General features: G+C 47.7%; 1 protein-coding gene across 1 annotated transcript in view; it reads right to left on the bottom strand.

Moving 5' to 3' along the window:
- The window catches only part of LOC112107820 (neural-cadherin-like), a 66,733-nt gene extending 52,408 nt beyond the window's left edge, over positions 1–14,325 (bottom strand). Inside the window, exons 1-4 of the mRNA XM_026659129.1 lie at positions 14,181–14,325; positions 12,561–12,786; positions 1,923–2,127; positions 737–848 (exon numbers count right to left, since the gene is read on the bottom strand). Coding sequence (XP_026514914.1) covers positions 737–848; positions 1,923–2,127; positions 12,561–12,786; positions 14,181–14,310 — 673 coding nt within the window. The 5' untranslated portion in view covers positions 14,311–14,325. The remainder of the gene's footprint in view (positions 1–736; positions 849–1,922; positions 2,128–12,560; positions 12,787–14,180) is intronic.
- Positions 14,326–15,056: the final 731 nt, after the last annotated feature.

Here is a 15,056-nt window from a genome sequence, read left to right as displayed (position 1 = left end):
TAAGAGGCTTAGACTGCTGATGTCCCTGAGTCCCTGCATTGATACTTTATATAGGGTGCTGGGCACGAACCAGTCAGCCCGTAGGAAACTACAACTAGTAGAGAATGCCACAGCTTGCCTTCTCAGCCACACAAGTTACCATGAGCACATAAAACCTGTCCTCCTCTCGCTACACCGATTCCCCATAGAATATTGTTTCAAGTTCAAGATCTCAGTCCTCTCTTCAAGGCATTCAATGGTCTAGGCTCAAGATACCTAGGAGGTCATCTCAAGCTCTAGGAGAAGGTCAACAGTTCTGCTCCTCTGGAACAATGCAACTATCTACTGCATAGGAGATATCTGTGTAGGAGACAGAGATTTCTCAGGGGGTCGTCAGTCCATGACTATGGCTTGAACTCCTGCAGAATACAGGAGCTACACTCAAACCTCACCACCTTCCATTCCAAGTGCAAGGCACACTTCTTCAGCCTTACTTAAAAAGAAAGAGATGCCACACAGAACATTATACACACAATAAAAATCCACAAACAGTATTCCCTCTTGAAAGAAAGAAGAAGAAAAAAAAAACCCCATATGACAGATATTGGTCACATCCTTTAATGCACTTTTGGAAGGTACTCAGATACCATGCTGATGGGCATGGTAAACACTTGAACTGATCAGATTAGGTAGACCCCACAGTCACAAGTTAATTCTTGTGAGAAGATGGAATAAGAGGTAGTAGAGAAATGATCACCTTGCAACAGAGATGTGCCAACTGGGATGGTTTCAGGAATGTTGTCATGGCTGTAAATGGAGTGTTGGAATTCTGGAGAGCAGTCATTGTCATCAGTGATGTGAACTATGACCTGTGTGGGACAGGAGGCAGAAGAAAAGACTAAACAGAAAATGATAGGTGTCTTCTGAAGAGAGGCCTACCAGGACTGACCTGCTGCTTCCCAGAAATGAAATGTGTGAGAGCACTGATGTACTGGCTCTAGTCAGCCTTGTTAGTTTTTACCCCTTTCACTCACATCTGATCACTCAATGCATTTACTTTTACAAAATATTTTCATTTCCATGTTAAAATAATGTTTGTTGGGCGCTAAAATTTCTCGGTACAACATAGCACTGCAAAATATTTGCTATGAAATCTGCAAACCTCAAAATCAGAAGGTTTTTCACATTTTATACTTTACCAACTTAGTCCAATTTCAGGCAAGGTATTCCCCCTTTTGCCATTTAAAAAAAATCAAAATCAGGACCACTCTATTGGAAGTGTCCTATTTTCATAAAAAAATAATGTAATTTTTTTAAAAACTCAAAATCTAAAATTTTGGCTCAAAAATCAATTCTTACATCTTAATGCATGAAATGTTATGTTTCAATCTGAAACCAGCATTATAGAAAAAGCTTTGGCTTTTGAGTCACAAGTGGATCAGGAAAAATTATAGATACTTTGTCACATTTTTGCTATTTTTGCTCAGCACTTGCTCAGCACATTGCAGTTCATAATGCATCACAGTCATACATCTCTCAGTCTGAGTATCTAGGTACTTATTGCACCTGTTACTGTAATATCTCTATGCTGCCCTCAGACATTATCGAACTCATTCCCACAACACCTCTGTGAGTAAGAAAGCAGCAAACCCATTTTTTCTGAACAGATTATGTTTTTAAAATTAAGGCAAAGATAAAATGTTCCTTGGCCAATGTCACACAGGAAATATTTTGCAAACCCAGAAACTGAACCCAGATCTGATTCTCAGTCCACTGCCTTGACAATAAAACCATCCTCCCTCCCAATCTACATGCAGCTTTGTGTTGTTATTTAGATTATCAGTGTATGTAATGAGATCACTAAATACAATCTTGATGGAGGAAATAGCTACTATAGTAAGGTGATTCATTGTATTCATGTAAAGCCAAGTGATTCATTGTACCTCAGTTACACTGCTAAGTCCGCTCTCAGCTTCCACCACTTTCACGAGAAAGTGATAGAGATGGTGCTCGCTCTCATAATCCACAATATGGGTCAAACTGAGCTCTCCACTCTCCTGGCTCAGGCTGAAAAGGCCACTGGGGTTCATCAGCAGAGTGTAAGAAAGAGGCCGGCTCTGGAAGGAAACAGCCTCCACAACCGCAACTCTGTGAAGAGCAATAGCATAGTCATTAGCCAACTTGTTACAGTCTGTTTCACTAGGAGAGTCAGAGAAGGTAGAGACAGAAGGCAGATTACGCCACAAAGCCCAGTTGCAGAAAAGTGCAGGACTGGCCCCTGCAAATATCTTCTAATACTTGATCTGGTCTACATTTAAAATGACTCTTGCAGACGGGACTCTGCCACTCCCCTGGGGACACTATTCCGCACTATATCAGATCTTGGGTAACAATTTGCCTTTTCTTCATTTCAACCCATTATTCCCAATCACCTGACTAAACATTTATTCCTTCCTTGGTATTTACACCCTTCAAATCCTTGCAGACCATTAAGTTTTCTACCTTAGTGATCATGTAGCTAAACTACATATATTTCTTTTAATCTTTCTTCAGAAGCTGGGATTGAAAACATCTTAACCAGACACTTACTAGACAGAAGTAGATATGGAAGACAAGGGGGAAAGGCCCCACCAGTGAGGTCCAGGACAATGACCTGGTGAGAAACCCAGCCCCTGCTTCCAGAGTTGCTGGGAAGGAGAAAGGGGCTGGGATTTCTACCAGGTACTGTCACTGCCTTGTTTGGGGCTCCATTGTAGATATCAGCCTCTGGCTAGTATGTTCCATTTTATTTGAAGTGCTACCCTCATCTAATCTACAGGAGAGGAGAGGAATTGTGTACCTTCATGATCAGAGCCTCTGAAGAGGTAGCAGGTAGGCCTCCATTACTTTACTGCTTCTTCAGCCTACTTTCTCCTCCCATGCAACTAACTCCAGCATCTGCCTCTTCTGCTACTCAAAGCTTTACAGTTCCATGCTGATCAGAGGCTTCTGAATAGCAGCAATAAAACTGACCAGTCTTGTCAGTGTCACCCTGCTGCTGCTTGGCAAAGCTACTCTGTAGCAGCAGCAGAGGGGCAGTGAAGCCAGCCTTACCTGAATCTGTTTACATTAGTAAAAAGCAACAGAGGGTCCTGTGGCACCTTTAAGACTAACAGAAGTATTGGGAGCATAAGCTTTCGTGGGTAAGACCCTCACTTCTTGCATCTGAAGAAAAAACGGTTACTTACCTTCTGTAACTGTTGTTCTTCGAGATGTGTTGTTCACGTCCATTACACATTAGGTGTGCGCGCGCCGCGTGCACGAACGTCGGAAACTTTTTCCCTCAGCGGCTCCCGTCGGGCCCGCAGGGTCTCCCTTCCCGCCAGACCGGCGCCCCGCCCTAGCGTATATATATCCCTGCCGGCTCGACCCTCCCTCAGTTCCTTCTTGCCGGTGACTCCGACAGAGGGGAAGGAGGGTGGGAAGTGTAATGGACGTGAACAACACATCTCGAAGAACAACAGTTACAGAAGGTAAGTAACCGTTTTTTCTTCTTCGAGTGCTTGTTCACGTCCATGACACATTAGGTGACTCGCAAGCTTACCATTGGAGGAGGGCAGGAGTCAAGGAATAACTGATTGAAGCACAGCTCTGCCGACCACCGCATCCTCTCTGGCCTGATGATGGATCGCGTAGTGGGCTGTGAACGTATGCACCGACGACCAGGTGGCTGCCTTGCAGATTTCCTGGAGTGGAACCTGTGCCAAGAAGGCCGCCGAGGACGCTTGGGCCCTAGTAGAGTGAGCCCTAATCTGTGGGGCTGGTATGTTGGCAAGCTCGTAGCACGTACGTATGCAAAGCACAATCCATGCCGATAAGCGTTGCGTCGAAATTGGTTGGCCCCTCATTCACTCCGCAACTGCAATAAACAGCTGAGTCCATTTGCGGAAAGGCCTGGTGCGGTCCAGATAAAAAGCCAAGGCCCGATGGACATCCAGGGTATGCAGGCTGCGATGGCTTGGGTCGGTATGGGGCTTGGGGAAGAACACCGGTAAACAAATGTCCTGCCCCATATGAAAATGCGTGACCACTTTCGGAAGGAATTTAGGGTGTGGCCTTAGCTGCACCTTATCCTTATAAAAAACTGTATAAGGAGGCTCGGAGGTGAGGGCCCTCAATTCCGACACCCTCCTAGCCGATGTGATGGCCACGAGGAACGCTACCTTCCATGAAAGATGCAGGAGGGAGCAAGAGGCTAGGGGCTCAAAGGGTGGCCCCATGAGCTTAGTGAGGACCAGATTGAGGTTCCACGCCGGTATCGGTGGGCGTGAGTAGGGGAACACCCTCTCCAACCCCTTGAGGAATCGGACTACTGTGGGATTGGAGAACACCGAAACCCCCAATTCCCCAGGGTGGAACGCCGATATGGCGGCCAGATGCACCTTAATTGAAGCGGGGGCGAGGCCTTGATGCTTGAGGTGCAGCAAGTAGTCCAGAATTAGTGGTATCGAGGCCTGCAAGGGCTGGATGCGGTGAGGCCCACACCACTGGGAGAACCGTTTCCACTTGGCAAGGTAGGTCGCTCTTGTGGAAGACTTCCTACTACCAAGGAGGATTTGCTGGACCTCCTGAGAGCACCTGTGCTCCATATCATTTAGCCAGAGAGAAACCATGCCGTGAGATGCAGCGACGGCAGGTTCGGGTGGAGTAGGTGACCTCGGTCTTGCGTGATGAGGTCGGGGTAAAGGGGGAGGGTTATCGGAGGGGTCACGGATAGTTCCAATAGAGGCGTGAACCAGTGTTGGCGTGGCCACGCCGGAGCAATAAGGATGACTGACGCCTTGTCCCTGCGGGTCTTGAGGAGGACCCTGTGGATGAGCGGGAACGGGGGGAAGGCGTACCTCAGGCTCCCGCCCCACGGGATTGTGAAGGCATCCGCCATCGAGCCCGGACTGCGGTTCTGGAATGAACAAAACTGGGGGCACTGGCTGTTGTCCTTGGTGGCAAACAGATCCACCTGGGGAAACCCCCACCTCCGGAAGATTGAACGCAGGACGTCCTGCCTCAACATCCACTCGTGCATGAGATAGGACCGGCTGAGATGGTCCGCTAACCCGTTTTGGGCCCCGGGGAGATATGCAGCCCGAAGGTGGACTGAATGGGCTATGCAGAAGTCCCAGAGGAGGAGTGCCTCGTGACAGAGGGGAGAGGACCGGGACCTGCCCTGCTTGTTTATATAGAACATGGCGGTAGTGTTGTCCGTCAGAACCGACACGCTGTGTCCTCTTATGGTAGCGTGAAAGGTCTGGCAGGCGAGGCGAACCGCCCTTAGCTCCTTCAGGTTGATGTGAAGCAACTTCCCTTCCCTGGACCACAAGCCCTGAGTGCGCAGGTCCCCTAGGTGCGCCCCCCAACCCAAGTCCGATGCGTCTGTAACTAACGTCAGAATGGGTTGTGGGGCGGCGAACGGGACCCCCGCGCAAACCTGCTGTCGATCGAGCCACCAACAGAGGGGCGCTCGACACCCGAGCTGGGATCGTGACGATCATGTCTAATGGGTCTCTGTTGGGGCGATATACCTGGGCCAGCCACAGCTGCAGCGGCCGGAGTCTGAGGCGGGCGTGTCCGACTACATGAGTGCAGGCCGCCATGTGCCCCAAGAGTTGTAAGCAACATCTGGCCGTGGTCGTGGGGAATTGTTGGATGGAGCTCACGGCCTTCTGGATAGCCCGGAACCGCGATACGGGAAGACTCACCTGTGCCGCCACCGAGTCCAGGACTGCCCCTATGAAGTCTAGCCTCTGTGTGGGGACTAGCGATGACTTGGGTACATTGACTAGCAGACCGAGTTTGTGGAATACTTGTAGCGCCAGTGACACATGGGCGCGAACCTTTGCCTCCGACCGGCCCGCCAGAAGCCAATCGTCCAAATACGGGTAGACGCGCATCCTTCTTTTTCGAAGAAAGGCTGCTACCACAGACATGCATTTCGTGAAGACACGTGGGGCTGTTGCCAGGCCGAAGGGCAAGACCGTAAATTGGAAATGGCGCTGCTTGATAGTGAAGCGCAGGAATCGCCGGTGGGCCGGGCGAATGGCGATGTGAAAGTAGGCTTCTTTCATATCGAGGGCAGTGTACCAATCCCCCGGATCCAGGGAAGGAATGATGGTACCAAGGGAGACCATACGGAAACGTGGTTTGAGCAAGTATTTGTTTAGCTTGCGAAGGTCCAGGATAGGACGGAGGCCCCCTTTCGCTTTGGGAATGAGGAAGTATCTGGAATAGAACCCTTTTCCTCTGAGGTCCGGAGGAACCTCTTCCACCGCCCCCACAGTGAGGAGGGTCTGTACCTCCTGCATGAGGAGTTGCTCGTGAGAGGGGTCCCTGAAGAGGGACGGGAGTGGTGGGTGGGAGGGAGGGGGCGAGGAGAACTGAAGGTGTAACCTGTCTCCACCGTGCGCAGGACCCAGCGGTCCGATGTTATATGTGACCAAGCACGGAAAAAATGGGACAGGCGGTCCCTGAAACACAGGGGGAGATCCGGAAAAGAGATGGGTACGCTGTCCTCGATCGCAGCTTCAAAATCCTTGTTTGTTTCCCGGCTGCGGTTTGTTTTGGCCCTGATTCTGGCCCTGGTTAGGCGTATTGTTGCGCCTACGCCTATTATCCCTGCCCCGTCTACGGTATGGTTCCTGCCTAGGGCGAGGATGGTACTGCCTCTGTGGAGGTTGGGGCTTGAATGGCTTCCTCTGTGTCACTGGGGTGTGCATCCCCAAAGACTTGAGGGTAGCCTGAGAGTCCTTGAGGCCATGTAGTCTGGCATCTGTTTGCTCCGAAAACAATCCTGAACCTTCAAACGGAAGGTCTTGGAGGGTGTTTTGCACCTCAGGGGGAAGGCCAGAGGCCTGCAGCCATGCTGAGCGTCTCATTACCACGCCTGATGCGATAGTCCTAGCGGCCGCGTCAGCAGAGTCAAGTGAGGCCTGTAAGGAGGTTTTGACTACCGCCTTTCCCTCGTCTACTATGGCAGCAAACTCAGGTTGCAAGCCCTGAGGCAAGGCGTCCTTGAACTTAGACACTGATACCCAGGAGTTAAAATTGTGCCTGTTGAGGATCGCTTGCTAGTTCGCGATCCACAGCTGAAGGCCTCCGGACGAGTAGACCTTTCTGCCAAACAAGTCCAACCGTTTCGCTTCCTTGGCCTTGGGGGCTGGGGCCTGCTGGCCGCCGAAACGACCAGCGAACATGGGGTCGGATGGGAGAACAGGAAGTCAAACCCCTTGGATGGGGCGAAGTACTTTCTCTCTAAGCCCTTTGCAGTCGGCGCAGAGGAGGCTGGCGTCTGCCATACAGTCTTATAATTTGACTGCACCGTTTTTATAAGCGGGAGCGCGATCCTGGAGGGACCCTCCGGGCTCAGAATGTCCACCATTAGGTCCTCCTGCTCAACCGTCTCCTCTGCCTGCAACCCCAAATTGAGGGCTACCCGGCGGAGCAGGTCCTGGTGTGCCCGATGGTCAATCGGGGGAGGGCCAGACACTGTTGTGCCCGCCACGGCTTCGTCCGGTGAGGAGGAGGTGGTCGTGGCCTTCTGTGTGTCCTCGTCCTCCTGTAACTCCTCATCAGCAGGGTGGCCCTCCGGGGTGCGTCCCCTGCCCTGGGTCTGGGACGGTGCCGGGCTCGGTGCCGAGTCAGCCCTCTCCCTTTCTGGCGGCCTGGAGACCGTGGCCTCCTTACGGGAGGTAGGGCGGCACCGTGGGGAGCGGGACTGGTGTCCTGAGGGGCCCGATCTCGAGGTTCTGGACGGAGGGCCTTGCTGGTGGTAGGCCCACGGGGTCCAGAATGGCCACTGTCCAGGATGGCTCCAGTGTGGTTGCCAAGAGGTTTCATGCTCCCTAGCGGCTTGCGCTCTGTGGCCATATCTGCTAGAGAGGCGAGAGTCCTCTTCCGACGCTATGGATGGCGATCTAGAGGGCCACGGCGGTGCCGTGGAGCGGTACCGGTCCGGAGTCGGAGAGTGGTGCCTTCGAGACCGGGACCGTGAGTAGCGCCGAGCGGACCTGGACCGGGACCGGTACCGTTGACCCCGGGACCGGGAACGGCTGCGGGAGGGCGGTCTTGGGAATCTTGCGACCGAAGCGTCCCGGTGCCTGCTCGGGCCGGGCTGCTGGGACGGTGCCTCGTGCGCGTCGGGGCCTGACTGTTGTGCGGCCCGCTGCGCGGCGGGAAGCCGGGAGTCCACCGAGGCATAGCTCGACCGGGACCGGCGCTGTGCCCGGTGCCGAGATGGCGACCGTGATGGGCGCATCATCGCCGGCTTGCCCTTGGATGGCAGTCGCGGCGGAATGTCTTTAGCGCGGAGGGTGCCTTCAGCGGACAATTCAATGAGGTCCTTTGCTGCCTCAAATGTGTCCGGGGTGGAGGGCTGTTCCAACAGTTCCTCCAGCCCTTCCTCCTTACTCGACGCGCTTATCCCGGGGCTCAACGGGCCTTTCGGCGCCGGAGCCACTGGCACCGGGATCTGAGTCGGGGCCGTAACGGCCTTGGCAGCACTTGCGGTCTTCGCTGGTGCTACCTTCTTGTGCGGGGAACGTCCCCGGGCCTTGGGTTGGCCCTTCGACTTAGCCGGTGAAGAAGAACGGTGCCGGGTGTGTTCTCGCTGAGACGGCACCGTAGGCTTAGGCTGCCCTGCCGGCGTCGGATCGCAAACCGATGCCGGGGCACTCCGCACCAAAGTCGACGGTGCCACGGAAGAGGAGGGCTGTAACGCCGACTCCATGAGGAGCTGTTTAAGGCGAAAGTCTCTCTCTTTCTTAGTCCTGGGCTTGAAGGCCTTACAGATTTTACAGCGCTCCTTTTGGTGAGCTTCCCCCAGGCAACGGAGACACGAATCGTGTGGGTCGCTCAATGGCATAGGCCTGCGGCAGGTGGCACAAGCCTTGAAGCCTTGGGCGTGCAGCATGCCCCGCCGCCCAGGGCCGGTGCCGGGGTTGGCCAAACACCTATCACAAAGAAGTTTAGGTCCTTGTGAGGAACGGATAACTACTACTACTTAACACTTAATACTTAACTATAACGAACTGATAACGATCACTAATTGCTATGCTAAGGGACACTCTCAGACGAGAGATAGAGTTGTTCCAACGTCGCCACGGGCGGTAAGAAGGAACTGAGGGAGGGTCGGGCCAGCAGGGATATATATACGCTAGGGCGGGGCGCCGGTCTGGCGGGAAGGGAGACCCTGCGGGCCCGACGGAAGCCGCTGAGGGAAAAAGTTTCCGACGTTCGTGCACGTGGCGCGCGCACACCTAATGTGTAATGGACGTGAACAAGCACTCGAAGAAGAAGTGAGGTTCTTACCCACGAAAGCTTATGCTCCCAATACTTCTGTTAGTCTTAAAGGTGCCACAGGACCCTCTGTTGCTTTTTACAGATTCAGACTAACACGGCTACCCCTCTGATACTTGTTTACATTAGGGCTGTCAAGAGATTAAACAAATTAATCACAATGAATTGTGCTGTTAAACAATAGAATACCATTTATTTAAATATTTTTGGATGTTTTCCATATTTTCAAATATATTGATTTCAATTTCAACACAGAATACAAAATGTATAGTGCTCATTTTATATTTAATTTTTATTATAAATATTTGCACTGTAAAAATAAAAAATAGTATTTTTCAATTCACTTAATACAAGTACTGTAGTGCAATCTCTCTCATGAAAGTTGAACTTACAAATGTAGAATTATGCACAAAAAATAACTGCATTCAAAAATAAAACAATATAAAACTTTAGAGCCTGCAAGTCCACGCAGTCCTACTTCTTGTTCAGCCAATCGCTCAGACAAACAAGTCTGTTTACATGTGCAGGAGACAATGCTGCCCGCTTCTTGTTTACAATGTCACCTTAAAGTGAGAACAGATGTTCGCATGGCACTTTTGTAGCTGGCATTGCAAGATATTTATGTGCCACATGCGCTAAAGATTCATATGTCCCTTCATGCTTCAACCACCATTCCTGAGGACATGATTCCAGGCTGATGATGCTCGTTAAAAAAAAAAAAAAAAAAATCATGATGACCCAGCATGTTGTTCATTTTAAGAACACTCACTGCAGATTTGACAAAATGCATAGAACGTATTAATGTGAGATTTCTAAAGATAGTTACAGCACTCAACCCAAGGTTTAAGAATCTGAAGCGCCTTCCAAAATCTGAGAGGGACGAGGTGTGGTGCATGCTTTCAGAAGTCTTAAAAGAGCAACACACTGATGCAGAAACTACAGAACCCGAACCACCAAAAAAAAAAATCAACCTTCTGCTTGTGGCATCTGACTCAGATGATGAAAATGAACATGCACCAGTCTGCACTGCTTTGGATCGTTACTGAACAGACCTGTCATCAGCATGGACACATGTCTTCTGGAATGGTGGTTGAAGCATGAAGGGACATATGAATCTTTAGAGCATGTGGCGCGTAAATATCTTGCAATACCAGCTACAACAGTGCCATGTGAATGCCTGTTCTCACTTTCAGGTGATATTGTAAATAAGAAGCGGGCAGCATTATCTCCCGTAAATGTAAACAAACTTGTTTGTCTTAGTGATTGGCTGAACAAGAAGTAGGACTGAGTGGACTTGTAGGGTCTAAAGTTTTACATTGTTTTGTTTTTGAGTGCAGTTATATAACAAAACAAAAATGTACATTTGTAAATTGCACTTTCACGATAAAGAGATTGCACTACAGTACTTGCATAAGGTGAATTGAAAAATACAATTTCTTTTGTTTATCATTTTTACAGCGCAAATATCTGTAATAAACATAATATAAAGTGAGCACTGTACACTTTGTATTCTGTGTTGTAATTGAAATCAGTATATTTGAAAATGTAAGAAAACATCCACAATATTTAATAAATTTCAATTGGTATTCTATTGTTTAACAGTGTGATTAAAACTGCAATTAATCACCATTCTTTCTTTGAGTTAATCACGTGAGTTAACTTGATTAATCAACAGCACTAGTTTATACTGAATACACATTTGGAAGATTTTCTTCACAATCTAGAAAAAATAGACCCCCCCCCCCCCCCCCCCCCACACACACACACTTTACCTGGCAACTTGAAATCTAGTCTATTAAAAAAAATAGTTGAGTACTTTTGGTATTTATTTATTTAGATTTAAAATAGAAGACTCCTATCTAAGGCTCCAGGCACTAACATCATGAATCACTACAATCCCAGCAGCATCGATCATTTCAGCAGGAACTCAGCCAACCAGCCACATACAGAAATTCCTTCTCATCCCTTCATCACTGTAAAGAGGCATACCTTCAGCTCGCTCTATAAACCCTATAAAACCAACAGCTTTTTCTACGCCTGCCTCTAAGTCTCCTTGCCAATTTTTATGGCTTTACAAACACATTTTTAAAATCTTTTCCTCTCCTTGTTGTGGAGTGAAAAACCCATATAGACGCGGGACACCAACTGACTATATTGGGGATCTGTGCAAAGCAAGAACATTGGAAAAATAGAAAGTATTTCTCTCTAATGTCTTTGTCACAGTAATCTTATGTGCCACTTGTAACAGTAAAAATAAAGGTAGACAGAAGTGTGATTTTTGAAGTTAATGGTCTCCCTTTAAATTTTACCAAGTGATCCCATGCTTGCCTGTCATTAGCGAGTGGAGCTTTCAAGAGTTCCTCATGAATCAAATCTCCCAGCCTTTTTAATTTTGTTGTCTCCCCTGAGTTCACTTCAATCAGCCTACAAATTTCTGGTATCAAGGTACCCAGAACTAAAAAGATCTGAAGAGGACATCAACACAAACAGAGGCTTTGATTGGTTGGTTTTTTAAATGTAAACCTCCGCTAAGAGAAGATTAAATACAATTAAATTAACTTATCATTGGCCACACTGCTAGAGATAATTTTCATTACTATTCTGTCAGCTACAGAACACTGAAAGCTTACACGAACCCACAGAGGCATCATTACAAAATAGGTACTGTCATAGGATGTTTCCTTTTCAAAGCACTGTGCAAACACGAATCCTTACAATCTCTGAGACAAATAGGCAGGCAAAAAAGAAAAAAATCCTCATTCCAATAAATGCAGCATTTGAAAACAATAAATAGGGACCACTTGGCAAGTACCATAGGGATAACCTGTTAATTTTCACTGAAATCCATTTAGTTTGGAGAAACTGTTTGGGGGCACAAAACATGGAGAAAAAGAAACATTTTAACAAAAGTCAAGGAACCTCTCTCCTAAAGGGAGATGTTTGGCATGTGTGCATTTTACAGGAAGGGGTGGAAGATGGAAGGCATTTCAGAGATGTAATGATTTGTCCTAGCCAAATCAGTGCCAGAGCTGGGATTTGAATCCCATACTTCCTGTTCCTAGCCTAGTGCTTGGTCCACTGTGCTATGCTGCTCCTCCATTTGAAAGAGTCACATTTTCCTTTTGAACTTCAATACAGGAATATCAATTCAAGTGTAGCCCTATGAACAAACAACACTGGTTGCAAATGAGTCACCTTGTGGTGCTCCACTAAGTTTCTCTCAAAGTACTGGACCCTGGCTTTCTTCCACTTACCTTTCTCCTGCTGGAGTACTTTCAGAGACACACACACTGTAGGACACGTTAGTAAACTGGGGAAGTCTGGAGCCAACCAGGATAGAGATGGAGGCATAAGGACTTTTGTTGCCGTATTCATCAGTGGCCTGCACTGTGACCACGTATTCCTTATTCCAAGTTAGAGGCAAACCAGTTGTCATTATAATACCTGTATCCATATCAACTTCAAATCGCTCTTCACCACCTATCAATAGATGTACAAAAACCATTCTAGTAGAGGCATCACAGTAAGAACATTCATTTGCATCTTCATTACCTTTAAACTTCGGCTTCAAATCCCTCATTTTTCTGTACACATTCTCCCTTTTTTAAAAAACCAATTCTTTATTTTACCGCTGGTCCATACTGTGCATTGAGAGAGAGACAGTGTACATATGTTATATATGGACAATGGACTTTGTGTCAAGCGCCAATTACCCAATATTGCGCACTGACATAAAACACCCAGGACGCAACTCTAGCTCTAAAGCTAGCTGTCTCGTGCCCTCACTCAGCAGCCTTCAGGCTTAATGCACTACAAAGCTATTAGGACATGTGCTCATTATCTAACCCTAACTCTAACAATGGGTATGGGACACCGCATATTGGGATGCGGTCATTGCAGCTCCCAAGGTCAGTTCTGCACAGATCTCAAAAAAAGTAGCTCTCCCCATCCTGAAATTCTCTCGCCACTGCTGGTCAGCCCCCATCTGCAAAACAATCCTTTCCCCACCAATCCATGATGGCTTCCCAGCCCCCTGCAAAAGGTATTGAATGCTGTGTCGGTGATCCAGCTCAGGATAACCCTCCCCCAAGAACACTACACCCTCAGTTCATAGCAAACCACCTCCATGTGTTCAGACAATGTGAACTGAGAATGGAACAGGCATCCCATGTGCATGCTGAACAGTGAGAGCCCCGGGATTGTTTTCACTGTGAATTGTGGGAAGTCAAGTGGGTTGCATTTTATTTTTTTTAAATCCCATGTTTCCACTGTCTCTGCCACATACTTCCTTTCCAGGCGGGCTTGTGCCATTTTCTAATTCCTTCTCTGCCAACGTGGACCCAGCAGTGTTCCATGCACTAGGACAATTGCTTGGGCTGTATTACAGCAGTCAAAGCTGGATGAATTTGGCATTGGAATTTGCCTGTCGCACCATTGAGCAGATGATGTGGGAGCAGAAGAACATTCTACAGCAGCAGCAGCTCCTCTGGCAGCAGGAGAGCACTCAGAAGAGGTGGAAGATTGACGAGGAGGAAGAGGACAATGATCCAAGCTGGACCACCTACACAGCATTTAGTGCCATTTCTGGACCTGAGAAGCCAGCATGGATTGGTGGGACCCTTAGTCTGACTCTAAATCTGACAGGCCAGACCTTAGCCTGATTCTGGTCACTTTGTATGGGAGTAACCAACTCCCTTACGCTCATGTACTGGTTTAATTTACACCACTTTACTCATCACCTCTGACCTTCACCCAGTATGTCTAAACAAGGCTATTCTATTGAAATCTTATCAACTAAATGACAAAATTGGAAATTGCTAAAATAAAAATCTCACAATCATGCAGATTAATCAGTTGATTCAGAAAGAACTTACCTGCAATAAGTGCATAAGTTATCCCAACACTGGAATTTTCATTGTTATTGTAATGGGCCACAAGCTCGTAGATCAGAGTGCCTTTCCGGGCATCAGGATCAACACGTGCCAAATAGGGGTATGGGTACATACCCCAGGATAGAAGTTCCTCTTCTGGGGCAATAATTGTCACGTGACACAAATACCAGTCATTGTCTGCAAACACATTAAATTTAAACAAAATCAGAAGTCATACCTAAGACAATTTCACAAAATTTTAACTGGACATTTAATATCTTCTAATCTGATTTACCGGTAAAAGACGGAAGAGTGCATACTGTGTACATCCTAACATACAGACAAACACTCTGGCAAAAAAATCCACATCTCTGCGGACAGTTTGGCTTTATTAAATGTAATTAATAAAAAGTAACCAATAATTTAACTAAACATATATAAATAATCACATTATACCAGACCCCTAGAGTTATAGCTACATCATGGAAAGAGCTATATTCTTCTACTTAAATGGAAAATGCTTGGACCAAGGTGCTAAGATAACTGATCCCACAAATAAGTTTTATGTTTCACCTGCGATTCTAGGCTAACCAGTGGGAGAACACAACAGGACAATTATGCAAGCAAGGTGTAATTATTTTACAGTGCCTGAAAAGGTGCTGGGAATTTCAAAGGAGAGACAAAGATGAGCTCCCAGCTCTGATCAAATTACAATCTAGATTTCAGACATGACAACTAGTGAGAAAACAAAGAGGGAGACAAGAGAGGAAGGACATAAGTGGGAACCTGCAGCTATTTGGATAATGCATTTATACATAACTACATTTACCATCTTAATTTGTTAGATTGCTTCTTGCTGGCTTCATAGCAACATCCTAG

The sequence above is a fragment of the Terrapene carolina genome, unplaced genomic scaffold (genome assembly GCF_002925995.2).
Source record: "Terrapene carolina triunguis isolate 2854851 unplaced genomic scaffold, T_m_triunguis-2.0 Scaffold58, whole genome shotgun sequence".
In the NCBI taxonomy this organism is placed as follows: Eukaryota; Metazoa; Chordata; order Testudines; family Emydidae; genus Terrapene; species Terrapene triunguis.
Note: the sequence above shows the minus strand (reverse complement) of the source record. Positions and strands in the feature narration are given on the sequence as shown.